The 27840-nt window shown below is 43.1% G+C and overlaps 2 protein-coding genes across 4 annotated transcripts in view; both read left to right on the top strand.

Moving 5' to 3' along the window:
- Nucleotides 1-8101, top strand: part of smurf2 (SMAD specific E3 ubiquitin protein ligase 2) — an 80443-nt gene extending 72342 nt beyond the window's left edge. For both annotated transcript variants that reach the window (XM_033644485.2, XM_033644486.2), the window contains exons 14-19: nucleotides 149-263; nucleotides 1428-1606; nucleotides 3688-3946; nucleotides 4045-4246; nucleotides 5986-6061; nucleotides 7773-8101. In XM_033644485.2, coding sequence (XP_033500376.2) covers nucleotides 149-263; nucleotides 1428-1606; nucleotides 3688-3946; nucleotides 4045-4246; nucleotides 5986-6061; nucleotides 7773-7872 — 931 coding nt within the window. In that variant the 3' untranslated portion in view covers nucleotides 7873-8101. The remainder of the gene's footprint in view (nucleotides 1-148; nucleotides 264-1427; nucleotides 1607-3687; nucleotides 3947-4044; nucleotides 4247-5985; nucleotides 6062-7772) is intronic.
- Nucleotides 8102-17160: 9059 nt separating this feature from the next.
- On the top strand, nucleotides 17161-23598 carry ddx5 (DEAD (Asp-Glu-Ala-Asp) box helicase 5). Of its 2 annotated transcripts, none has more exons than XM_033645038.2 (13): nucleotides 17161-17327; nucleotides 18011-18179; nucleotides 18312-18408; nucleotides 18489-18622; nucleotides 19007-19072; nucleotides 19220-19361; nucleotides 19442-19602; nucleotides 19702-19874; nucleotides 19994-20104; nucleotides 20217-20278; nucleotides 20375-20434; nucleotides 21784-22018; nucleotides 22844-23598. In XM_033645038.2, the coding sequence occupies exons 1-13, from the start codon at nucleotides 17275-17277 to the stop codon at nucleotides 22875-22877; spliced, it is 1497 nt and encodes a 498-aa protein (XP_033500929.1). In that variant the 5' UTR covers nucleotides 17161-17274; the 3' UTR covers nucleotides 22878-23598. The 2 variants fall into 2 exon arrangements, with proteins under 2 accessions (XP_033500929.1, XP_033500928.1); XM_033645037.2 differs by having other exon boundaries at nucleotides 17162-17327; nucleotides 21784-22005.
- Nucleotides 23599-27840: the final 4242 nt, after the last annotated feature.

Below are 27840 nucleotides of genomic sequence, written 5' to 3' on the forward strand. Positions count from 1 at the left end.
TTTGGTCTCATTTCTTCATCAGTTCAAGTTCTGAGGTCAGAGATGTTTCCAGCTGCATCCTCAGCATTGTAACTCCACTGTGAGTCCTTTTCCTCCCCCTCCACCTCCTGTCTGACCTCTGTGTGTCTGCGTTCTGTGCTCTGTGCAGGGAGTGGCTCTATCTGCTGTCACATGAGATGCTGAACCCGTACTACGGCCTGTTCCAGTACTCCCGTGATGACATCTACACGCTGCAGATAAACCCGGACTCTGCGGTCAACCCTGTGAGTCAAGACAAGACGAGAAAATCCAACTGTTGTGTGGCATTGACGTGCCAACTAAAAATGTGTATGCACTCGCTGCTTTGAGAAGTTTTGGATCAACAGGTTATCTGCAAGTCTTGGAAAGCATTAATTTCAGTTGTATTACATTTGCATATATTTTGAGTGTTTGTTCTTGTCTTTCATGAGACTGGTGTGAGAGTGGATTGTGCTTCAGGAGTCTGAATTTCAGTGAGTGCTATCAGGCTTGTAGCAAATCTGCACTTACTGCCAGCTGCAGAAAGCTCAGTGTCTCGTGATGAGCAAGTGTTGATTTTAGCAAAAACCATTAACTATTTTTTATGTGATGTGTCAATAGATCCATGCACTTAATAAATAAGGGTCTGTCTTATTGTTCCCACTTTTCCATCATTCTTTGGCCGGTAACAGGGGTGTAAATCACCACTGTCACCACAATACGATATATCGATTCTTTGGACAGCGATACGATATTTGCCGATTTTACAAAATCTGCTGCGGTACAATTTCGATTTGATGCAATTAAGGGTCCTGCGGTCGATATGAGACGATATTATCTGCCCATATAACACAGTCTGTTACAAAAGAAGCTGCCCCCACTTTCTTTTTTCTTTGGCCATAAAAGATAAAATAATCTAAGTAACTGTAACTGTTTAGTTTAAACTGACTCCACTAACACATAAAACAGCACATGGGATAAGTCAATGTTGACTACACACGCAGGAGTATGTTTTTAAGGGGACAGCACACAAGCACACACGAAAAAAAAAAGAAATTAAATTAACACGGGCAAGATTACGTCGGTCAGAGATTCTGAAATTCGGTTTCCATTTATCGTCCAGCCCTACTTTGAGGCATGCTTTATGACTGGGCTACAGTGAACTTTGACCTGACTGATCTATAAACACTTTGGGTACTTAGTATGGATGTGGCCTGAGGTCACTCTCCGTACCTTTAACTGTTGCTCTCCAGTGTACAGAGGTTATCATGTGGACAGACTGTTGGGTTGTTTTCTGTTGTATCATGTAGATTTGGTCAAAGAGGAACTCACTTGTTTATTGTTATAAACATACTTAAGAAACTCAGCTCTGCTGGTAACTCCCCGCCATCTCCTCATTTGGAAACTGAAGCTGTTTTGTCTGCCCTCAGGAGCACTTGTCATACTTTCACTTTGTGGGCCGTATCATGGGGATGGCGGTGTTCCACGGCCATTACATAGACGGAGGCTTCACTCTGCCCTTCTACAAACAGCTGCTGGGTAAACCCATCACCCTGGACGACATGGAGTCTGTCGACCCCGACCTGCACAACAGCCTCGTGTGGATCCTGTACGTACAGCATACATTTAAATACAAGTCGACAACAGTGTTGTTTTTATTCTGTGTAAATGAAAAGTGAAAGATAACACACGATGCTCTGTGTGTGTGTCCACAGTCTACACGTGATAAGTATTTATCAGTACCTTTAAAGAAAAATATGCAACTTAAGAGGAAATCTCACAAATAATAAGTACATCTTAAAACTTGCCAACTGATGAGATGTTCTCTCCTGTACTTTGATGACAGCGCCCCCTAGAGTCTTTGAATATTTCTTACATCACTGGTCCTTCAGCACAGGTTTTCAGACCATGTGCTTGTTTTCACTTACATGCACTCTAATATGAATATCTGAATATTACAGTATTCTGATTTCTATATCAGTCATGTAAACTTAATATTCTAAATTAGGCCTTTTTCTGTGTGAAGTAGATTCAGATCTGTGGGATAACCTCATATTTGGATTTTAGGAACATTCTTTGGACATGTGTACAGTGCATTCAGATTATGCACCTTGTTTGAGGTTTTAATCTTTTGAAACCTGGAGCGACGTCACATCTTTTAACTTTTTGCAGGTATTTAAACCTTTGAACCTCTGAGCAAACTGGTGTGATTTCTTTCAAAAACATGGGAGGAAAAGCAATAAAGCAGCAAAAAGCACGCACATCCACGAACAAAATTGTGCAGGTACTGAGCTCAAAAATGTGGACAACTGAGCAGGTAAAGAAAGGCTCGAACACTGCAGGGCTCCTCTTCAGTGCAATTTATTCACTGAGTGAAATGACGACGTTTCGAGCTACCGATGACCTGATGAAGAGCGGTAGCTCGAAATGTCGTCATTTCACTCAGTGAATAAATTGCACTGAAGAGGAGCCCTGCAGTGTGCAAGCCTTTCTTTACTTGCTCAAGAAAAGCAATAAGCAACTTTGTAAGAAATGTCCCATTAATTGCAAAAAAAAAAGAAATTTTTATTACATTATAAAATTATGTTACAGAATTATTTTAATTTTTAAGCACTCTTTTCAGGTCATTTCATTGTTTATGTTTTAAAACAGAACTCATTTTCTTGTTTTTAATTTTTTCCTTTTACTTATTTCTTGCAGATTTTTGGTCATTTTAGTCATTTCTTCTTTGCTCATTGCCTCCTTCCCATGTTTTAAAAGAAATCAAGCCAGTTTGCTCTCCAGCAGTTTGCAAGGCTGGGTTGTAGAAATGCATGCCCAAAATAAAAGCCCATAATTTTGGTCAGAAGGAGAAACATTCCTACCTTTAAGAAGGTGGTTGAAGGAGAGGCTGAGTTTGCATCGTCTAACGAGTCCACCACTGGGGGAGAACTTAGAAAAAAAATATTTGGGATTAAAAGAAGCAAATTGGCAAAAGCATCTCCAGCTGTTCTTCTTTTACATTATTTGACTTTATAAATGACATGTTAGGGCTTGTTAATCAGAACATGCACAGCTATATGTCAACATGAATATCAGTAGAATATTTCAGATGTGTTTTTTAAATCTGTCATCTAAAAAAAAAAATCTATACACACAGAAACCTTGCATGCTGATTCCAGTGCATTGAAAATTCGCAATATGTGACAAAAATGAAAAAGACATATTTACCTATCTGACTGTCACCGCTCTCTCCCTGTCTTTCATTTGGCACCGCAGCTGCATGAAGGGGCGGAGCTGTCCTCCATCTCTGTCTCCACGTTCTTCTCTTCATCATCGTCCACCTGAACATTACATATCTGAAAGTGACCTATCTGAGTTATGAAATGATTCTGTGCGCCCCGTTCCTCTGTTTTATTGCAGATGTGTCTTACAGCCACACTTTCTTCACTGATTCTTGGTCAAACGTCTCTAAAAGTTTTGACGGATGCAAAATATTCAGAGAATCGAACCTGTTCCGAAAATGTTAATAACGGAAATTTCAAATTTCAGATGCAAACATGATTGACGTAACGTGAGGCTGTATTCATTTTTAGACGTGCGACAATGTCGGACAAAAAAACAGACTCTGTGCAGAGGCCGTAAAGGTAAGAAACTGAATATTTTCTTAGTTGCCCTCAAACTCACAGTCAAATGTTCATCTCTCCTCAGCGACAATGACATCACAGGTGTGCTGGACCACACCTTCTGCGTAGAACACAACGCCTATGGAGAGATCATCCAGCACGAGCTCAAGCCCAACGGTAAGAGCATCCCCGTCACGCAGGACACCAAGAAAGAGTACGTGCGGCTCTACGTCAACTGGCGTTTCCTGCGAGGCATCGAGGCCCAGTTCCTCGCTCTGCAGAAGGGCTTCAATGAGGTCATCCCCCAGCACCTGCTGAAGGCTTTCGATGAGAAGGAGCTGGAGGTAATTTCATTGATTTCCCTCATCACATCGCTCAGTTATAGTCTAGGTAGATGGAGTCATTGTATTCAATAAAGTGTGCTTCCCTCCTCAACCCGTAGCTGATTGTATGCGGCCTGGGTAAAATCGACATCAATGACTGGAAGTCCAACACGCGGCTCAAACACTGCACTCCAGACAGCAACATCGTCAAATGGTTCTGGAAAGCTGTGGAGTCGTTCGACGAGGAGCGCAGAGCGCGGCTGCTGCAGTTTGTCACCGGCTCCTCCAGAGTTCCCCTGCAAGGATTCAAGGCTCTCCAAGGTACACATGCACATACTGCATGTTTTGTTATGTAAAAGAAAGAAAGTCCTGCTCTTGAAATGTCTTGGTGTGAATTGTCTTCTTTGTGAGACTCGGACCAGAGTGAGCACTGAAGTGTTAGCCAGCTCACGCAGCTGAAAGGGTTCAAAATGTGTTGTCAGATCCATCATGTCCGAAGGTGTGGTAGTCTTTACCGCCCCTTTTGTTGTGCACACACACTGATCTACATTCACAGTCTCATGCGTGTGTGTTTGGGATTCTTTGCCTCTCTATGTATGTCTGTGTCTCTGGGTTTCTCCGACCTTGTGTGAACCCTGAGTGTGTGCCTGGTGCAGTGGTTCAGTGGGTCCATCCTGGCAGACAGTGCAGCCCAGAGACAGAGCACCCAGGCATGAGGAGTACACCGTGACCCACAGGCAGACAGCACCCTTACACACCTTATATAACCCGGCCAGCCTTTCTTGGTCAAAACATCTAAAATCTGGACACATGGTTACAGTCGAGGGACCATGTCAGCTCAGTTAGTACTGGTGGTATCTAAATACTGTACAGTAATACAGTGTTGTTGGAGCATTCTGAGAACCATCTGAACGTTTGATGAACTGAAGCGATTTGACTTCAGTAACAGAAAACATCACACAGGCAGATTGTGAGTGATTTAAATGATAAGACAGGAAGTCAACTTATTGTGCCACTCTTACACCAAACAACTTTTCAAGCACTTTCGCTGTCGCAGACAAATCATGAGAGTTTTCCCGTAGTAAGTGCACTCTCCCGTTCTCAGCTGGTGTGAGATGGTCATAAAACTCTGAGCTCAGTCTGAGCTGTCGTAATCAGTCTTTTCTTATCTTGACGTTCCTACAAAATCCAACGTGTTTAATGTTATCCTGAGGTTTTATTCTTAGTGAAGTTCAATGGCCCATTATAATAACGTGCACTGGGGCCTGTCCTAATGACCATATGCCACTGGGGGAGGCGCAAGTACATGAAGTCTTGGCTCTCTTATACTATGGAGAAGGAAGAGAAACTGGTGGAGTTGTGAACAAGAGTCAGTGTTTAATTTGGCGTGTATCTGATCCACCAACCAGCACTTATTTTAGTGAGAACAGAGGCTGGTGGCAAGTTGAGGTGTCAAATACACAATTAGTACTGGTAATATTTTAATTCGAAACCATTTGTGTGAGTTCATGTTGTTTAGATTTCTCTCTCTGAGATGTTATTTCAAGGTGTGTAATTTCTAAAACTTGAATCAACTCAAATGTCCAGGGCTCTCGTTCATAAAACGAGACTTAATGGGAGAAACTTTGACTCATGCTTCTGAACATTTTGGAGACAGGAAATAGGCGACGCAGATGGTGAGGTGGAAGCCTGATTGTAGAAATTGTCAACTATTGACACCCCTGGTTTCCAGTCACTCACCTCAACTTTTCTTTCTTGGGGATCCTGGACAGAGGTCTGACTAATTCCTTTCAGCATAACTGATCATCCGTGCTAACCTGAATGTTCAAGTTTGAATTTTTCACCTTGAATTTCACCAGTACAGTCTGAGATTTATTTCTGAGTTGCCGTTATAGATCCAGCTGAATGTGAGCAGTCTGAGAATGTTGGATGCTTCAACTTTGAGTCTGAATATGTGAAAAGGAAACAGTCAAAATTTTAAATGACCTTCTGGAAATTACAGAGTGAGAACAGAGGTGCAGAGCAGGACCATTTTAACTAAACTAATTGTGTTTGTACAGGTGCTGCCGGCCCACGGCTCTTCACCATCCACCAGATTGATGCCAGCACCAACAACCTGCCCAAAGCCCACACCTGGTGAGGAAACTGTCACAACTTAGACTGTTTGACACTGAGGGGGAGAGTAGTAAATCACAGTCAGCTACAGCCTCTGAGAGACGGTGATACTGCACCAGCGTCCCCGCGGAGTGCAAGAGTTTAAGGGTGTTTTCACACCTGCCTTGTTTGGTTCGGTTCAATCAAACTCAAGTTCATTTGCCCCCTCAGTCAGTACGTTTACATGACACTTGAAAAAAACGAATTATTGCCTTAATCCGACTATAACTGGACAACTGAAGTGCATGTAAAGGCGTTACTCCGACTAATATCGCAGTTCTCCAACTCCGATTAAGACACCCAGATAATGTGATTGGAATTCGATTTTCTCCGGCACGTATACGCCTTAATTGGAGTTAAACTAGACAATGCATGTGCGCATGCTCCACACCCCCCGTGCTGGCGTATCACCCCGGAACAGACAAGACATGCTATTGTTGTAGCCCTCCAACAGCATATGGTGTTCTTGTCTGCCTCTGAAAATCACCATGACCACGAGGGATAGCGTGCACCTTATCTGCACAATCAGTAACGCGTACATTACGTACGAGATGAACAAAACTGTACGATTATCCATCTTGCTCTTGTTCAAAAATGCCGGTCTGCCACCTGACTCCAGTTGTTTATTATTAAGTGACGTAATAGGTCAACCGGAAAGGGGGCCGTATTAACCCGCTGAAACGACGCATATCGCCACCTAGTATTGACGAGGAGGACACATTCCCATCTGTAATTCAGTTGTCTCAGTTGCATGTAAACTGGGACAAGGACAGAAGTCCAATTAGACGCCAAATCGAATTTTGAGCATAGCTCGATTAAGCTGTGCATGTAAATGTACTGAATGTGGTTCGTTTGGGCAGGTGTGAACACAGCAATCACACTCAGGTGTGCACCAAAACAACCAGACTGAGACCTTCTTGAAGAGGTGGTCTCAGTCCGGTTCCAAAGGAACTCTGGTGCGGTTGGTTTGTGGTGAGAAGGTGTTCTGACCTGGATGTGAAGCAACTGCAGTCACATGACACATTGTTTGGGTTAAACATGAGCATGTTACAGTCCTGGAGGATTATTAATGTGCACCTCCTCCTGTACTGCCTTAATATGCACATTCAGCACATCCAATGCATCAAAACATTGTTTTCTAGTTGGAGCCGCGCCTCGTTTTCAAACTGTATGGTTTGACTAAAATGAACAATGACAGCAATATAGTCCACGATGAGCAGCGCTAAAATCAACCTGCGTAGTTGTCCCTCCATTGTGACATTAGAAAGTGTCACATTTATCTTGCAAGTGTACTCTTCTTCAACGTTTGCTTTACTTCCTGGATTTTTCCCACATGGAAATTCTGACCAATCAAGAGCAGCTTTCTCACACAAGGCATTTGATCTGGTCCTCTTGTAAATGCTGCCGTGAGAACACGAACCAACTCTAGGCAATTATACAACTGTGGAACAACATGAGTCCCTGATTCAGACCAAAGCAAGACGACTCTAGGGCTGAAAGCAGGACCCAGTCTCCCTCTGGCTTCCCTCTAGTTCACACCCTGCATGTGATCTCTACTGGGAACAACTGAAAAAAACGCTGGTGCTCAGAAAAAAAAAATGTTTTACAGACACTCACTCTCATGCAGCAGTGTTGTCATTCAGATAGTCTTTAAAATACTACTTTAAAATCTGTTCTCCCTTCTGTTTCCCAGTTTTAACCGGATTGACATTCCTCCCTACGAGCACTACGACAAACTGTACGACAAGCTGCTCACCGCCATCGAGGAGACGTGTGGCTTTGCTGTGGAGTGAGTCACTGCTGCAGGCAGAGTTCCGCGACAACCAGAAGCAACATGGTTTGGCCATGATGAGCCTCCCCCCTGCAAATCAACCCACTCAGACGGGGGTCATCCACGGTTGCTTCACCCAGGGACGCCCATACTTCCCGGGGACATGTGGCCAAGCTAAAGGACGGTGGGCAAAGAAGACCAGACAATGTCATCTGACTCTGGGTGTTTTTTTTTTTAGACCCTCCAGCCCTCCTTTATGTCTTTTTTTATCATTGAAAAGGATCTCTTCAGCTGCTAATAACTCAGACTATTTACTAACTTGTGGAACCTGCAGAAGTTGCTGGCTCTTCCCTTTTTTTCTAAGTTCATTTTAGCATTTTAAAAAATAGACTGTATTCCATGTAGCAATGCTCCATCTTACCAAGCAGAACACAAGGTCAGTCCACTCTGAAACCACATTAACAAGACTGGTTTGTTTGCTAGAGCACAGGGTTATTAATGGTTACCGCAACCACTCGGAAACACTAAATTTGGATGCAGAGTGTGCATGACTCGGGCTGTTTGGTGCCTCTGAGCGATCACATTTGGGCTATCGGTAATGCCAAGGCTGGAAATCGGGGATGTGTGCGGAGGAGATGGCGAGACTAGAGACTGAATTAGGCCGAGCCCAACTGTTTACAACCCTCTCCAAAGACGGCAGCAGGGACCTCTGCTCCCGAGGCGCTGCCCAGCAAGTAGCGCTGCATCCCCACAAACCTGTTCCACACGTCTGACAGCTAGTTTTGTTTGAAAATGAATGAAATGTGTTATTTTTATATAACAGGGAAAATCGAAAAAGAAACAATAAAATTCTATATAATATATATAATTTATTGCTGTTATATTTCAGAAACCCCTATCCATTGTTTCAGAAACACAAGATCTTTTAAATGTTAAGTGTTACTGTTTAAATTATAGAAGACAATTTGTGAAAACAGAACTAAGCTTGACTGAATTTCACTTACGAATGCTGTGGTTTATTTCCTGACATGATCTCTCTCACACTGTACGAGGAGAGGAATGTCTCAAAGAGCAAAAAAATCTCAAACACACAATGTCCTCTGAGTGCCATAATCATTTTTGAATGAATGACTCTTTGCTAATATCGAGCGGACCCTTTAAATTCTACTGATTTCATCCTGGAGCTACACGTGGTGGCGTCTCCCGACCCTTTTTATAACACGTTGTCATTTGTAGCTGGGCTATATTAATGTCACTAGCTTGAAACCGACCATTGATTTCTGATGGTATTCTGTTGAGAAGAGTCCAAAGTCCATCTTTATTGTGATGCCTCCACATTGTTGTTGTTGAAAAAAGAAAAAACCTCGACTACCTTCTAGCCATGTGGTGCTAAAATAGCATTAACGTTTGTCTTATATTGGCAACCTTACTCATTGACATACTACTGCTTAAAGTGCACACTACACGACTCATGCTCGTACCTGTCTGTGGCCACAAAATGTTTCCAAGTGATCAATAGCTCTGGCTAGCCACATTCTCAGGAGATGTCATATGTAGTTTGTAACGTCCTTTGATTTGACGACTGATGAGAAACGAATTCTGAACGCTTGTTTTGATTTCCTGAATGTTTAAGTTTGGTATTTTTCCACCTGGACAATATTTTCCTGTGCTTTTGTGTGTGAGACACAGCTTCTCTGCGTTCATGTCGTCCATATTTCTGCATGTTTTCTGAAAGATTCAGACGAAATGGAGCAGTATGTCATCAAGAAATAGAACAGATACAGATAATGGTGTACTCACTCATCCCTACTAAGTCAGTGACAAAAACAAACTTTAAGTGGACGTGCATTGATGGTGAGTTCATGCCCAGAGTGGATACATTGCTGCTGCAGCCGTTTCACTCAATACTGGACCAGAAACTGTTGTTCCCCGTTTCCACCAAACACTTTCAGTACAGCACCTTTGGAGCCAACAGTAACCCTTCAGACATGGTACCTAGACCCTAGTGTTTCCACCACAGACAGTCCTCTTAAATGTGGGCGAGGTTGTTGTCACTCACTGCTCCGTCCAGCACTCACTGTATTTCCTCCTTTATCAGTCTGCACCTGGTTTATCGTCCACAGAACGAGGCTGCACGCCCACATTTTCAGAACAAAATAGAACAGGCTGCAGTGAGAGTCTCTCTCCATGGGATATTTAAAAATAGCAGCTTTGTGCTTTTAGTCCTTCTCAGGCAAGCTCAGGGGTTTAGTGTTGCTGGAGCCCACAGGAACGACGCTCTGTGACGCTTTTTTGGGGATTAAAAGTCGCCGGCAGTCGGCCCAGTGAATGAAGTTATTTTTTCTCAGACTCCAGCTGCTGTGAGAGGCAGCAAAACATCCTTTCATTTTATAGTTACAGTTTACTAATAAAACTCTCCACAGTATGAACAGTGGTTACATGAGCCTCAAAACCAGACACAACTCAGCCCTGAGCAGAGTGACCGTCCTCTACTGACCAATCAGACTGCAGTGTTCACAGCTCCACCTTTTAGTACCAGATCTGTGTGCTAGGTACCCCAACAGAGGGGGGACCAAACATGGGGACGCTAAGGAACGCTTGTGTTGGTACCATCCACAACTTTTCACTGTGGAACAGAAAAACTGAACTAAACCATACCGCTTGGTGGAAACGGAGCTTCAAACATAAAAACATGGGAACATAAAGTCCAGGTTGAAGAATACTGAACTTTCCCTTTAAGGGTTTTAAAGTCTTGTTGTTTAAATTGCTTCGCCCACAGCAGACCATAAACACACAGTAACCGTTGCATGTGTCCATCTGTGTTTTTAGTTGAAAGGGAACTGAGTGAGATGAACCTGATTTAGCCTGCGACACAGTGACGTTTTTATTCAGAGAAAGGGGGGGGTTTGTTTTCTACGATTTTAAAAATGAAATTCTTGAATGTTTTCAAAAGATGCTGCCTGTCTAGCAATCTCTACGACCGTGGACTGTTCTTAACATTTGCATACACACAGAAAAAAAAAAATGAACTGTTCATTTTCATTCTTTTATGTGGACAAGTGTATGCAAAGTGAAGTGTCCTCAGATGGTGCTTTGTACAGTAATAAGATATTGTTCATATATGTGGATCAAACGACCTGTAATTTATCTTTAACTTAAGTAGAAAAATGAAAAGAGGAATTGCACACAAACAGAAGGAGGTCACCGTGTGTGTTTAATGGTGACTTCTCTAACAGATGTTCATTCGCCTTTAAGTCCAGTGCACAAGCTGATGGCCCTACTGTCTGTTCCTACACTACACCGCTCAGCATCGCCCCGTAGCTGCCTCTCATTCAACAACTTTTTATTTTAAAAAGTCAGAGTTGAGAGAAGCCGCTCCTGTTTTTTGTTGTTTTTTTTTTTTTGTTTTTTTTAAATAGCATGATCCACTAGCAGGACTATATCTCTCATAGCTGACTGATGCAATTTGATGTATGTTAACACTATCATTTTGTAAGAGTATTTTATTTTTGTGTGTAATTAGTTCTAATTAAACTTGCCTTTGTCTAACAATGTAAGGCCTTGTACAAACATATGTCCTGTGCTTTTTCCTTTTATCTGAATTATTGCTTATTTACATTAAAGGAGTGCTTTAAAGGGAGAGTTCAGATCTTTTGAAGTGGGGTCATATGAAGGTATTTATCCAGAGTCAGTATAGCCCCTTTTACACTGCCAGATTTTCCACAAATGTTGGGCCGTTTTGCCGGCAAGCTGCGAGCGTTTAGACACACAGAGGCGCATTGGTTAGGTGATCCGAGGTGCCCAGACTTGTGGGAGGAGCTGTTGATGACGCCGCACGTGTGAGCCACTGGCGGTGGATAAACAGGAAACAGCTGATAGCAGGAATTAGCGAGCAGCTAGTAGCAAGAGGGAAACACAAACCTGACAGACACTGTAAAGATGAGCAACTGGGGAGTCAAGGAATTGCGCGCCCTCCTTGTCCTCGCAAACGAAGAGGCCATTAACCATCAGATGACGGGGACGGTGAATGACGGGCCAACTTATGAGAGAATCGTAGAAGGACTGACCGGCCGCGGCTTCCCTCCCACGTCACTGTTTATGTCACACGCTGAGCTACACGTTTTGTTACTTGCTCACACCCCCCATTGCCCCGAAAAAGGCGCATTCTGTATGAACAAAAGTAGGCAGGCGGCATTTTGCTGCACTCCCCGATTTTGTTTTTATACTGCCAATGCTGAAAAAAGACTGATTGGGCTTTCCTGCAAATTTGCACAACTCCTGTTTAAAAAGGGCTAATGTGTCACCTACTGTAGATGTCAGTTGTCTTGCCCCCAGTTTGGAGAAGCAGGCAGGAGTGTCACCATGGAAGCGAAGTAATGTACTGCTGTGGACGGGGGCGGCAGCAAAACGTATCCTAGCAACCTAAAGAAATCAATATCAATTTAAGTATATATTTAGAATATTTTCACAGCTTTACCTTGGAGTCAGACAGCGATTTCTAACGAGAAACTAAAGTTTTACATCGCTCTCTTCGAAGCCAGACTCCATTGAGAAAAACAGTGATTTAACACCACTGAATACAGGAGCTGCTGGTCTACTGCTGCCTTAATCAGTTCGTTTCTTTGTTTTTTTGTGTGACTTTGGTGAATCCGAACTAACCGTTTTGCACACCAGAGTCACACAAAAACAAACTAACTAATGGACAGAGGCAGCAGTAGACCAGCAGCTCCTGTGTTCAGCGAGCTAAAATTACTGTTTTTGTCAGTGGAGTCTGGTGGCGTTGATGAGAGTGGCTTCCATTTTGGAAAGCGATTTCTGCAGCGAGATTAATCAACGTAAATATCCTCAACATAGTGTGCGCTTGTTGAATTTTTGTAGGTGGCTAAAGTAACATTTTCCACAGCTGTACATTACTTGGCTTCTGTGTCAGTGCTCCTGTCTGCTTCTCCAAACTGGGACCATGCTGACCACCTTCTACTGTAGGTAATACACTGATACAGATAAATACAGCCTCACTTCAGAAGAGCCGAACTCTCCCTGTAAAAGTTCCTTTGGTGCAGCAGTTATTCACATGCGATCCATTCATCAGGGGCTTGTTCAAGTCAAGTGGGGGATGCAAAGACTCGTGCTTTACATCTGAATGTGTCATCATGTCCCTGACCCCCCGCTGTGTGCTCACTGATACCACTCTGGATTAAACGTCTGGCAGATGGCTCAGAGGGGGGCAGGGAGAGGGGTTACAATGACAATGGATGAAGCTGTTGGAGAAGAGGTGCCAAGTACATTTTTGTTGTTTCGTAAACATGCAAATTCATTGTATACAAGAGAGGTCTTAAACTGTCCACATGATAGAGCTGCAGCGATTAGTTGATTAATTGAGTTGTCGATCGAGAGAAGTAATCGTCAGCTATTCATTTGGATTTTGGACTGTTGGTTGATCAAAAGAAGCAACTTGAAGACGTCATATTTAGAAATTGTGATGAATATTTTCTAGTTTTTTCGATAGGTTATAGGCTAACAAAATAACCTGCAGATTAATCGATTATAAAAGTTCCTTCAGTCACACAGGGAGGCCTCAGGAAAATGATCTGTACCTTCAGGAAGGGTCAAGATAGAAGAAGTTATGAGGTCACACCCCAGCAGCCCAATCACTGATCAATACAGTCCCTAAGGAATAAGTATGGCGGGGTGAAGAAAATGTTCATATAAAACGTGCCACTGTTTTTTTTATTGTCACCATGTTAAACGCAGTCTCACAGTGCAGTCATTATGTTCACAGACACAGCCTACATCTTGCAGAAGAGTCTCTGGAGCTTTTTAACGTCCATTTTAGATCGGAAAATACACAATGGGTAAAATCAAGCACACAGAAACTAAATAAATAAGAAAAATAAAAGAATAACAGAAAACTAAAATTGTACATTGTACAAAGTAAACAGTAGACTCAAAAAACAGAACGCACATCCAAAAATGATAAACACTGGGTGCTGGACAGAAGCTCAAATACAAAAAACTGCTCCTTTAGGACATTTTAATCGTGTCACCACGTGACAGTTCAGGCACCATCCCTTCATCAGGCAACAGAGTGAACATGTGAGACAAAATTCACATAGTGTGTAAACCTCGCGCTCACTCAAAGTTTATTTCTTGGTCTAACATTAATCTCAGGCATTTTCTCTGAAAGAAAACTGCTTTCTGTTTATTCCCCCTCACACTTTTATAATCCGCAAACCTGTTTCGCACCCAAACTATCTGTACTCACTCTTTAACTCATTCCAACAAAGGTTAAATGAGAATTAATCATGTTGTGTCCATTAAACAACACAAAAGAGATATTTTTCAGTTGCTGTCAGGTGACCTGGTTAGACCTGTGGATCCACTGACTGCACACTTTGGTATTAAAGGGTCTGATGTTGTTTTTCACCAGCTCCCAACATAATGTGATATTGTTTATAACCCCACTAGCACTTAGATTTATCTTACGATATAATGATGAAAACTCTGTGTGTGTGTGTGTGTGTGTGTTCCACGTTTTTCTCCTCACTGACTTGGTCAATCCATGTGAAATTTGGCACAGTGGTAGAGGGTCATGGGAGGATGTGAATGAAGCAATATTACATCAGTTGGCCAAAGGGGGGCGCTATAGCAACCGATTGAAATGCCAAACTTTGAATGGGCATATCTCATGCCCCGTATGTGGTAGAGACATGAAACTTTGCACAGAGATGCCTCTCCTCATGAGGAACACATTTGCCTCAAGAACCCATAACTTCCGCTTATATAGATTTTCCGCCATTTTGAATTTTTTGAAAAACACTTCAAATGGATCTCTTCCTAGGAAGTTTGAGCGATCTGCATGAAACTGGGTGAACATAATCTAGGGACCAATATCTAAAGTTCCCTCTTGGCAAAAGTTGGAAAACTTACTAAAACTGAGCTTCTATAAGGCAATGAATATTGCGGAGGGCGTGGCTCATCACATAAAGGTGTATAACATCTCAAGGGTTTCACCCATCACCACGCAACTTTGTAGGCATATGACCACACATAATCTGAGGGGACCCCTCCATTATTGACCCCATCAAACAAAATGGGGGCGCTAGAGAGTTCATTTCTTATCTAGGCCTAACCGCCATATGGATTTTTACTAAACTTGGTAGATATGTAGAACAGGACGCCTCAAGGTGACTGGAGAAATTTAACTCTAATTGGCAACTGGGTGGCGCTATAACAACAGAAAAATGCTTCAAAATGGCTAAAATGCGACCGATTGCTGTGGCTCCCCCTGTGGACCAATGTTGGTGTTTTCTAATGTTTGGTATGACTAAGTCATGGTATGGTATGCTGTACATAATCACGGAAACTGTCAGTGTGTCATTCTGTCAGTCAGTCATTCTGTCTGCTAAGCTAAGCTAAGCTGCCAGGACACTATTGTAATCCTAGGTATTCTTCTTCTTCCTCCGAGGAAATCATACTTCCCATGGGTGAAAACTCACCAAACTTTGCACAAAGGTCCAGTCTCATGCCAGATATCCTCAGCTGTAAACTCAAGCCAATAGTCCTGATGGTGGCGCTACAGCAAGCGTCTAAAGTTCAAAACTTTGAAAATCCATAACAAATCAACCATACGTGCTACAACTTCACAACTTTCATCAAACTGTAGCCCCAGTACTGAAGAAACTTTGGTACATTTAAACCTATTAAAAATTATGAAGTTCATCACTCTGTTTTTTTTTCAAAAACTGTAAAACTTCTTAAACCTATCTCCTCCCACAATTTTTGCTCAATTGACACCAAACTTGCTACAGAGCATCTTCAGACTGTCCTACAAAAACTACGTTTCTCAGATTTTTGATTTATCAAAAATTGAGCCTACAGTGCATCAAAATGTTTGACTGTAAATGGTACTGTAAACATATACATGCAAATTCTTGCTAAATAAATAAAAAAAGACAAAATTCTAGAGTCATGGTAGATGATGTGTGGCAAATTTCAGAATTTTATCTCAAAAACTGAATTTTTGACAGCATTTTGAATTTTGCTCTAATGTGAACAATTGGAGTCAATGTAAAAATGACAATTTTAAACATCAGTTTTTCACTTATGGAGCAAATCAATCATTGTTACAAACAAATTACCAACATCTCCATGCTGTCTAGATGCAATATGTGTATTTTCAGATTTTTGTCCTAATAACTGAATTTTTACAGTGGTTTCAAATCTGCCTTTCCATGCACAGATGGCTGCTTTCCTACGCAACAGTGAATGGCTTACTCAGTTTGTGAAGCCACTGTTGAGTTGCTACTTGCCAATTAGCTCAGAGCGGTAGATGACCGTCTTAAGTTCCAGAGGTTGCTCTGAATTGCCTAAAAATGCCCGGACCCGACCCATCGCTGCGCAGCAGCTATAATATTACATTGAAAGCTCCTGCCTGTTCTGCCCTCATGAAGGATGTGAGGCACCACCTGCATTTGGAAAAGATTAAATTCTCCTCAAGAGGGTGTGAGAACAAATTCTACCAGATCTGGCAACCCTTTATAGACCACTTAAGAAAGATGCACAAAGTTTTCTACCCCTAACTAGTTCAGGTAAAATGACACAAAACATGGTCAGTGTGACATCTTTCTACATCCTTTTTCTTTTTTAAATTATAATTTATCTATTTATCTTTTTGTTGTTTTCTGTTTTTATTGTTTTCAAACCCCCCCCCCCCCCCCCCCTAAACAGAGTTGAAACAAACAAACAAAAACACACAGAGGAGGAACAGGAGTCGCCTCTTTCATGTTAGGGTTGGTCCCCGGTGACGTCACTTACCGTAAGACACGGGGAAGCGTCGTCAGAGCCGGAGCACGGCCAGTTTCTGTCTCGTACATATCCGTCCGCGAACATGTGTTGAAGTCACACAATGTTCAAACGGGAAACGCCGCAAACACAATCAACTGTGAGAGAAAATACACAACATTTACACACATCGTTCATGTGACGTGAAGCTAACGTTGAGCCCGATGAGCTTTAATGTTGTCTCGATGAGCTCTGACGTCACAGAGACAACGTTTATGCGTGATTATTTAAAAAACCTTGGTTATGTTTTCCTGCCTGCTCTAAATCAACTTATAAAATGTGTTTAGTGGTGTATTATAGGATCCATGTGTTATATTTACAATTTGAAGGGTATTAAAATGACAGCACCGTTTTACCGGTGTGTAATGGATCTATGTTGTCAGTCGGCAGAAGCTGAAGTTAAAAAGCCCTACGGCGGATGAATACATCGGAAGAGGCACTTCCTCCTGCCATATATACCGGGCCTCATTTTCAACTTACCGGCATTTCAGCACCACTGCCGGCCGGTCGGGTTTTTAGTCAGTGGTCAAACCACAAGTGAAGGGTTATTTATCTTGTTTTATTTATACAACTTGTTTACAAAATGCCTGGATATACCGACAGAGACCGCGGCAGAGATAGAGACAGAGACAGAGGGTGAGTACAAATGGTTTTACAACGTTTTTTAGGTTGTTCCTCGTGTGAGTCGTCGAAATGGCTGACGAGACATTTTAACGCAGAAAAAATGAACTGAATCGTGTAATATTGTTTGGGGAACATGATGGGATATAGCTCAGATTTACACCTAATTTTTCACGTAGACGCTACACGTTTTAAAGGTGGCTGGATGTGTTTATTCACAGCAGGCCCGGGCGGGGGAACCGGGCCCGTTGTCTTTGGCTCAAGGCCTAGTTTGGCCTCGTGCCCCGGCTCAGCGGCTTTTCGTTAGCTTCAGGGTAGCTCCACGGAAGCTAACCCGACGCTACACGTAATCGCCACAGGAAACCTTTAATTAAAACACAAATTGCGGATACAGCTAGTTGTTAAATGCGCTGCCCTTTTCATAGAGTTTATCTCGTGATACTCTGGATGTAACATCGTTGACTCGAGCTGCTAACACAGCTGGCTAGTCGGCTTTTCGCCATGTGGCATGAATGCGGATACAAAATGCCGGCTGATTTGCCATTGTTCCTCTGCTGGCTGGAAAGTATATGGCAGCTATATATATTTTCTCAAGAATGACGCAGTGGAAATGGATCGCTGTTCGTTTATAACCCGCCGCCATCACCGCCTGAAATGATTTGACTTTGTAAACTTAACTGTTTTTTATTTTATTACAGCTATGGCGGTGGTCCTCCTCGCTTTGGTGGCAACCGTGGTGGAGGAGGTGGAGGAAAGTTCGGCAACCCCGGTGAACGGCTGAGGAAGAAGCAGTGGAACCTCGACGAGCTCCCCAAGTTTGAGAAAAACTTCTACCAGCAGCATCCCGACGTTGCCAGGAGGTCGCCGGTATGTAGTCAGCATGGTTCTTGTAATGTTACGTAACACTGATGTGCATGTGCTCCCTGCTGCACGTGTTGCTGTTATGTAAGCCTACATGGCCACTGAACCTAACATGTTCCTTTCACTCTTATCTTGCAGCAAGAAGTTGAACAATACAGAAGGGCCAAAACAATTACTTTTAAGGGCAGAGACTGCCCAAATCCTATTATCAATTTCCACGAGGCCAACTTTCCATGTAAGTTTAAAATAAGATGTAAAATAAATCTCAAAGGAAGTTTAGTGCATCGCAATTGACCGATATCCTCCTTTTTCCAGCTTATGTGATGGATGTGATCAACAAACAGAACTGGACTGACCCAACACCCATCCAGGCTCAAGGCTGGCCCCTGGCTCTCAGTGGTAAAGACATGGTCGGAATTGCTCAGACAGGCTCTGGCAAGACACTTTCGGTAAGTTGCTCACTCTCCCATACCAGATCAACTAGGACAGTGGTTCCCAACTAGTGCAACCAGGTTTCCCCTCATCAGTCATCACTTTGAGGTCCATACAGTGTAATATATTCAGCATCATACTTTTGGCCATGTTGTCTTACTAGTTTCTCTTCAAGAAGCTGTCCATTAGCCACTCACTCTGTGCTAGAAGTTCACTGTACTTCAAAATAAAGCATGGTTTTCTCAAACTATACTTGTTAGTGAGTCACGTGGTCCATTTAGAAATGCCCTGTGACTCCCTACGACCCACCAGTTGGGAACCACCGAGCTAGGATATGGTTATGTCATCAAGATGACTTGTCTGGCTCGTGGAAGTAACTGTTACATGTGTTTGCTTCACAGTATTTGTTGCCTGCAATTGTGCACATCTGCCACCAGCCTTTCCTGGAGCGTGGAGATGGTCCCATTGTAAGTACTCACACCTTCATCACATCTGTAATACATATTGATGACGTAAAATATGGCCAGAATTTGGATATTTTATTCTAACACTGGGAATTGAAAATGTTTGTTACCTGATGTGTACTTAAAAAGTCCATGTCTCCCTCCTGACAGTGCTTGGTGTTAGCCCCCACCCGTGAGCTCGCGCAGCAGGTGCAACAGGTGGCAGCAGAATATGGCAGAGCTTCTCGCCTTAAGTCCACCTGCATCTATGGTGGAGCACCCAAGGGACCCCAGATCCGTGACCTGGAAAGAGGTATTGTAGTTTTTTTGTCCCAAACTTCAGATATTAATGTTCCCTGAGTTCAGTTCTCACAGAGGCTCTTTTTGTTAAAGGTGTTGAGATCTGCATCGCCACTCCAGGAAGGCTCATCGACTTCCTCGAGGCAGGAAAGACAAACCTGCGCCGGTGTACTTACCTTGTGCTGGACGAGGCCGACAGAATGCTGGACATGGGCTTTGAGCCACAGATCCGAAAAATTGTGGACCAAATCAGAGTGAGTTTTTCATTAACTTGCTGGACTATGAACACTTTAGTTGTGAATTTCTTTAAAGGAATTTGTTACTAAATGTTTTTGTTTTTTTTTTTTAAACAGCCTGACCGTCAGACTCTGATGTGGAGTGCCACTTGGCCCAAAGAGGTTCGCCAGCTGGCAGAGGACTTTCTGAAGGACTATGTTCAGATCAATATTGGGGCGCTGCAGCTCAGTGCCAACCACAACATCCTGCAAATTGTGGACGTCTGCAATGATGGAGAGAAGGAGAACAAGTGAGTAATGCGTCTGAGGCAGTAACGGCGGGTGTTTTTACAGCCAATCGTAATATCTTAAGTGACTTTCTTAACAGAATTTATAGTTTTAGTGACGGAGTGTCTGTCTTCTTTTCTAGACTCATCCGACTGCTGGAGGAAATCATGAGTGAAAAGGAGAACAAGACCATCATCTTTGTAGAGACAAAGAGGCGCTGTGATGACCTCACCAGGAGGATGCGAAGGGATGGGTAAGTGTTGACATGAAAATACTTATTTAAAGCACGACTGCGTCTGTAGCACTGACCTTACAGTTCTGAAGTACTTGTATGGACTAACATAAAAACCTTTTAATGCTGCCAGGTGGCCAGCTATGGGAATCCATGGAGATAAAAGCCAACAGGAAAGAGACTGGGTTCTCAATGGTAAGTTTGCATCACCAGTAAATCAGTATCAGAGTTGTGCAACCTGCAGGAAATGTCTCCATGTCTGATCTTTTTTCTTTTGATATATTTTTTCAGAGTTCAAATACGGAAAGGCTCCGATTCTCATTGCTACAGATGTTGCCTCTAGGGGTCTAGGTCAGTATCCTCCCTGAACACTTTTGTACTCTTAATGTATTTCAAAAAAGAAAGTGTATTTGCTTTCTTTAACTCTTCTGCTTCTTTCTGAGTTTCTCCCCTGACCTGAAGGAGCAGTCTGTGTGGCAGGGCCTTGGCATGACAAGCCCAGGTCTCCAGAGGGGGAAGGAGGATTCTTGGAGGTGTCCTGACTGGCGAGGCACGGGTCTCCCAGTCGTGCAGATATACAGAGGTGACCAGGCTCAAGTGCAGCATAACGCGCTGGCCTGCCTAAAAAGGGGGGTCGAGTTGAGGGCTGGCCACAGTTCCTCCCCCATATGCTCGTCTGTTCTCTGGCAATGGTTTGGACTGCTTCACACACCCAGGCTCTGTAACTGTCCCAGCTCAAAGCCCAGCTACACTGTCTCCTATTGTCTTGCATGTATGTTTTGAGCACTGCATTGCAAGCCATTTGAGTCATTTGGAAGGTGCTTTCTGTTGCGCAGACTCGTTGTAAAGCATGGGTGGCGTTAACATTGCAGTTTCTAAACTTCTGTCGGAAGAGCAGTCTGTCAGATCGATCATACCTTCACCTCTGTAGTGACATGGCTACTGGCGCTTTTGGTGACAGTGGGACATGCTAGTTGGACACCCTTGGACAAAATCCAAGCTCACATTCCTCCCTCGCCTGCGTTTCAAAGTCATGTCGAGACCTGCCAACGAGAGACATTATGATCAAGTGAACACTGGGTCTGGAAGTTCTTGCCATGCAGAGAGTGGGGATGCACTGTTTGTAGGCATCCTTCAAATTGGTTCAGATCTACAGTTTTTTGTTTTTGTTTTTTTGGCAAGAGACTCTGCAGTGTGAGCTTTATAGCAAGCATCCTGAGTGCGTGACAAAGGGACCTTGGTTAAGTGCTAGTTCAACAACTCTAGGAGGCAGTAGTGTGCATAGCAGCCCTACTGTACAGAGACACCTGTGGGTGTCTTGACAATATGTGGGGCGTGTGCTGCAATGGGAATGGACTAGTGAATGCATACTCCAGAAAATGGTAAGACTTCTGATCCATTCTTTCTGAGGGTGGCTATACAGTGACTCAAGAGGGGTGGGTTTTTATTTCATCCCACTGGATTGGAAGCCAATGGAGTGTGCATTGTTTCTCTTTTCCCACCGTAGTGTCCCCGAGGGGTTAATGTTTGACTAATGCTAGTCTTTTCCAGCTTAGTGGATATTTCCAGCCATTCCTACCGCATGACCACACTAACTTGGCCTTTTTGTTTTTGATCTGGTTGTTGTGGTGGCGCTGGCGCACATCTTTCGTGTGCTGTCCTCCTTTTCCTTTATGCCACACCGCAACACAATCTTACAGATGTTGAAGATGTGAAATTTGTCATCAACTTTGACTACCCCAACAACTCTGAGGACTATATCCACCGCATTGGCCGCACAGCTCGTAGCCAAAAGACAGGCACGGCTTACACCTTCTTCACTCCGAACAACATGAGGCAGGCCAGTGACCTCATCTCTGTGCTCCGCGAGGCCAACCAGGCGATCAACCCCAAGCTCCTCCAAATGGCGGAAGACAGAGGAGGTAAATCTAATTGGTGAGATACAGAAACTGTGCTGTGAAGTGCAGCCACTTTTACTTCTCTGCTGCTCTCCTTTTTGTTATGAGAGGTGGATTGGTTTATCTTTCTGAACTTCTGTATCTCAGATCTATTTTTGGTTAAAGGGACAGTTCACACAAATTCAAAATGCAGACTTTCTCTCTTACCTGTAGTGTCATTCTGTCCAGAGTGTGTTGGAGATAGCGGCTGTAGACTTGTCTGCCTTCTCTCCAATATTGAACCTAGATGGAACTCAGCTTGTGGAGCTGAAAAGAGTACACTTGAAAAACTCAATGTCTCTTTCCTGAAATCATGATCTGATTACTCAAGATAACCCACACACATTATTGTGAGCAGTTTTATGTAGGAACTATTTTCTCTCTACCAAACTACACCCACACACTGTATCACCATGCAGAAGAAAGCGTCCATCTACTCATGGACAAGAGAGTCCTGGCGGACAAAGACATAAATGCTAATGGCGTCCTTGGCTGAGCTGTAACAGTAGCTTAGTGGAGCTTAGGAAAGAAAATAGTTCCCAAATGAAACTGCTCACAACAAGATGTACAGATTATCTTGAGTAAGCGGGTCATGAGAATCTCCATCAAACTGGAGAGAAGGCAGACATCTCTACGGCTGCTCTCTCCAATGCTTGGCAACTCCCATCAAAATAATACAGATTGATGAATAGCACTACAGGTTAGAGGAAACTTGTGTATTTTTGATGTTTGGGTGAACTGTGCCTTTACACCTATTTTATTTTTTTTCTGAAGAACAGCATGTGTATGGCGGAGCCTCTCTAAAGTTTGTTTTCCTTTCCAGGTCGTTCAAGGGGAGGCAGAGGTGGCGACTATAGAGATGACCGTCGGGATAGGTATTCTGGAAGGCGTGATTTTGGCGGTTTTAGGGACCGTGATAACGGTAGAGGGTTTGACAACGGACCAAGCAAAGCTTTTGGCACAAACACACAGAACGGGGGCTATGGGGGCAGCAACAATGGCGGCGGCAGCAGCAACGGCTTCAGCGGAAGCAGCTACAACGGTAACGGACAGTCCAACTTTAACAACAACCAGACGGGAGCCTTCGGAGGCCAGAACTTCCAGGCTCAACAGTTTGCTCTCGGTAAGGGTGGCGCACAGGCTGCCGCCGCACATCCCCAGTTCCCCTTCCCCCAGGCACAGGCTCCACAGCAGCATCCCCCGCCGCTGGTGCCGTACCCCATGCCTCCTCAGTTCTCTCAGTAAACACACCACATACTTGAAAGAAGTAATTTATTGCTTTTTTGTCTCTTTTTAAGTTCAACACTTGATCCAGAATTTTTTTGTATTCACAACAGGGTTACAAACAACGTCAACCTCCTATTAAGCCTTTTAAGATCTGCAGTGCAGCAGTAGTGGTGTTGCGCACTTGTTTTTTCCTATTATTTAATTTGTTACATTCCTCGGTAATGTTCAGTTAATGTTTTGTACTAGGTAATTACAAATGTATAAGTTTTTCATGTGTATCATTGAAAGTGATGTTAAGCTCCGGACTTGGAAGTGCACTGCATGATCTTTCAAATAAAACATAAAAAGAGACGCTGCTGTTTGTTTTTTCTGAACACTGCGAGTCACTGGGTACGTATACATGCACACGAATATTAGTTTGAAAGGGACAATACTTTGAATTTGATAAATGGCATACTCCCTTTTGATATTCTGAACTAGGCTATATCCTGAATGAGGCATATTCCTGTTAAGCTGTGCCAATATTTCAGAATATGTCTCTCAATATGGATTTTTGCCATAGTTAGCAACACATGCCTTATGCTCAAACAACTAGCTAAGAGTTTACAAGGCTGTAGAAGAGATGCAAAAGGAAAACCCACATATCTGGTCCCAAGGTGAAGCATACCTACTTTTAAACTTCACAAAAGACTTGAATATCAACTGGTTTGAGCACACATTGGACAAAAAATACTTCTTAGTTGAGGTTTTGACCACAAATTGCAACACACGGCATCTTTGCTGTTAATGCTCAGCTCTTGCCAACAGTTAATAAGGCTTGGCCAGAGATAAACGGCCAAAAAGAAAAGCCCACATTTCTGCTTGAAAGGAGAAACCCCTACTTTTAATACAAAGGCAGACTTGGAGATCAACTGTTTCTTAGATATGCAAAAATACTGCAACAGAAACCTTTCAAGAAGATGACTCAGGCACTAAAGAGGAGCAAGTTGGTCAAAAATCTGCATTAAAAGCAACAGTCTTCCCAGCTTTTCATATTTTAACATATTAAACATGTTGGGGTTTGTTATTTTGAATTTGCGCCTGAATGTGAGCAGAAAATTAAGTACAATTCATTTTCTATTAGCCACGTAAACATCTCAGTAGGAATATTCCAGAATAAGGGCAAAAAACCTGAATGTTTGAACATGTAAATGTAGTCAGGGAAAAAAAAAAAAATCAAACACCCTGCTGATACCTTTTCTGTCCAGCAGATGTCACGATTCACAAACACACCAGTTTGTAAGGATTAGTCTGTAGTGTGCAGCATAGTAACCTCACCAAGATATGCCTCAGGTGTACAGTATCTCATATTACAGTGCTGATATCTGCAGTGACCCTCTGCTGCTTTTAGTGTCTTGATGTTGTGAAAACATATGTAACAAGAATAGAAATCAATCTCTGTATGTGTACATCACCTCCTCCCTCACACATTCCTTCTGTGTCGCAGCAGCGGAAAAGGGATCGGTAACTAGTTTGCCCTGTCGGTCTCGTGCCCATCACATGCTGGCACAGATGACTCGTAGGGTGGCATCTCACACATTAACGACCTTTTCATGGCAGTTCTCAAACATGTTTTGGTAGCTATAATTAAAATCATCTTATTCATAGTTTCCACATGCCTGATAATGTCTGAAATTGTGTCATTAGGGGTCATTGAATAGTCTTAATTTGTGAGGTCTTAACATTTGATCAAGCTTCATTCATCCAGCTTTGAATTTCTTATTGTCAAAATGAGTCAAGCTCTGCTGCTGTAAAGTCCACATTTCTAATGTTACAGACCTTACACCAACACTGAACCTCACACTGTCTTTTTACTCTATACTTTAAATGTCAATAAAATGTAGATTAACATACCTAACTCTATTAACCATATTTCTATATACCTCTGCACAGGACCACATTTATATCTTCATGGTTACCTTCCATGATCGAGTAAAAAAACATGTCCAGGATTCACTCTTAGATTTGGTTAAAATGATTTTTAAAAAGTCTTAAAAACCATTAAATTCAAGTGTCTAACACCCTGTTACTCCAATTATATCAGTCAGCTATGGCTCAAAAGCTGTGTGCTTTAAGGACACAGTTTGGGAAATTGAAGTTGATGAGTTCCTGCGAACAGAGATGTAAAAGTCACATGCGTGCTCTTTTTCAGTGACATTTTGCAGGTCAACCAGGGGTGTAAATATGGACAGTGCAGGCAGGGTTGCACAGGGACCCATGGGGTGAGGGGGCCTGTAGAGAGTGGACCCTCCAACTATATGCTGGACAGAAAACAGGCCCTTGTGAGTAATTCAGATTGCTACCTTAGAAATATGTCTGTGTTCAAAGAAAACTGTGAGTTTCTTTTGCTTTTTTGTTTTTGTCTCTTTGTGTTTTTTGTCTGTATTTATAATGCAGCCAGTCTTGATCAGACCAGGTCTCCCTTAAAAAAGAGATTCTCAACTTCAGCGGGACTCTCCTGATTAAACACAGGTATTTATTCAGTACACTGGAGTTCATGCTGTAGATGAAGATGGGCTGTCTATACCTGTGGTTCTGTGGTAATTGTTTTTGGTTGATAGTGCTCACAGGGTGTGAGAATTTTTAAACTTTCAAAGAGAAGAACAAAGGCCTAAACTGTCTCAACATTTTTGTGTTGCAGTAACCCTTCTAGCCTTGTTTTCCCCCCTATCCTGTTTGTCATCTTTTTACCACCCTGAAGGCCATCCTGACACCCAGGTTGGATACAAAGTATGGGACACACAATAAACAGCATCATATCAGACAGTCAAATATTTGTATTGCGTTGGCACGGTGATGCAGTAGTTAGCATTGTCGCCTCACAGTAAGAGGCCTGCAGATTTCTGTCCTAAGCCCCTCCTGCCAGACCACCACAGCCATATGCACGCACTTCATAAATGCAGGAAGCACATTTACTCACAGTTCGTCAGCCCACAAGTGAGACAAAAATTAGCTGCTAGCCACCCCACGGTCCCTTCACCTCACTCCTCACCGCTGTGGGCTGCTTCCTGGGAGGAGAGCGGACAGCAGCTTGGAAAATGGACCTACAGCAGCTCAAATTCCGCCAGCGAAACCTCTCAGCACTGGTGTGGCCCGCTTGTGGTGTCACAGCAGGCTGGTGGTCAGGAGCAGTGTTGCGTCTAACCTGTGTAACAGCAGCAACAGAAAGTTTGCTGATCAGGGAGTCTGTGCTGTCCAGTCTCACGGAGCTGCTGCCTGCTCTCCTCTCAGCGAGTTTGCTCATAGCGAAAGAGGACACATTGTGTTTCGAGGCGCTAGCTAACGTTAGCTACATAAACGTGAACTTGAAGTGGCAGCTCTGAGCCTTTAGCTTCAGTTAGCAGAAGGCTAAACTATTAACATATTCTCTCCATCACTGAAACACTGACGTGATTTATTTAATTTGTCGTCAGACTCTCTTCGATAAGTCTGTCCTCTATTTCTGGGTTGCTTTGCAGGGTAGGCAGTTGCTGCCAATGCTGGAATAGCAACTTTCTCCGCAGGATTCTCCACCATTGAATCAGGCTTTAATGAAAGGGAGCACGCACATCTACATTTGCAGACCATCCAATAGAAATGTGGTCTTTCTAAAATGACCCGTGATAGCCTAAGGGTCCGTCCCAATACTCACACTTCCCCTCAAAATTTGCCTTAGCCCTTGTTTTTGCGCATTCCCGCGAAGGGCTAGGGTGTCCCAAACTTTAGGGAAGTGCTTTTCAGCCTTTAAAATCCCCACTTAATTTGAAGGACTGTACGATGCACACTTACGAACCCATCTCAACTGAGGGGAAGATTGAATTTCCCAGGATGCATTGCGAAACTATCCAGCCAGACGAGTTTTCCCGGAAGATGGCAGCCTCCATGAGAAAGCCATCGCACAATTGTAAGTACTATAAGCATGCAAAAATTCCAAAATATGTTGGAATGTGTTATGTTTCTGCATATGCATTGTTATCTGTAAGCGTTGAGTTAGAATATGAATATTTAAAAATCGCTAATTCACGATGTAGCCGCCATGAATATCTACAGAGTTCTTCATGAAGTCATTAATGCTGCACACATTTAGGTAGTTTTATCGATATGCATGATGAGCTGTTAAACAAAGAAGGATGAAGACAGCCTATGAAATAGGCAATACAACCACTGGAGCCGGCATTTTGGAAAAGAGTGCAAGAAGCCTACGTCAACGATACGCCTGACGTAGGTGAACACGTCTGTTACACTAATTTGCATGAAGTGGCGCCCCAATTCGTAGGTAAGATTCCCTACCCCTCAACACTACCCATTCGTCGTTGAGGGGAATCTATCTGGTGAGCGCACTTGAAACCAAGGGGTAAGGCTAAGGGAAGAGAATTGGGATTGGCCCCAAGTCTTCCATCATGGCTGATTTTCTAAAGCCTAAAAACAGAGTTAAGAGGAGGTGCAGAAATCTAGTTTTCTCTCAGTCTATTTGACTTGCAATATGCTCAAAGATTATTATGGGATTTCTGCCCAGTGATGCTAAAATTAACTGACTATCCAAGCTTTAAATAGAAGCTCTGTTCAAAGGCGCCT

Source organism: Epinephelus lanceolatus, chromosome 18 (genome assembly GCF_041903045.1).
Source record: "Epinephelus lanceolatus isolate andai-2023 chromosome 18, ASM4190304v1, whole genome shotgun sequence".
NCBI classification, from domain to species: domain Eukaryota; kingdom Metazoa; phylum Chordata; class Actinopteri; order Perciformes; family Serranidae; genus Epinephelus; species Epinephelus lanceolatus.

Excerpts from the sequence above, each read along its gene's own strand:
- ddx5 (XM_033645037.2), top strand. The coding sequence starts at position 17,275 with ATGCCTGGATATACCGACAGAGACCGCGGCAGAGATAGAGACAGAGAC. Across the intron at positions 19,603-19,701 it reads AAATTGTGGACCAAATCAGA|CCTGACCGTCAGACTCTGAT; the intron begins GTGAGTTTTTCA and ends TTTTTTAAACAG. Across the intron at positions 20,279-20,374 it reads AAGAGACTGGGTTCTCAATG|AGTTCAAATACGGAAAGGCT; the intron begins GTAAGTTTGCAT and ends ATATTTTTTCAG.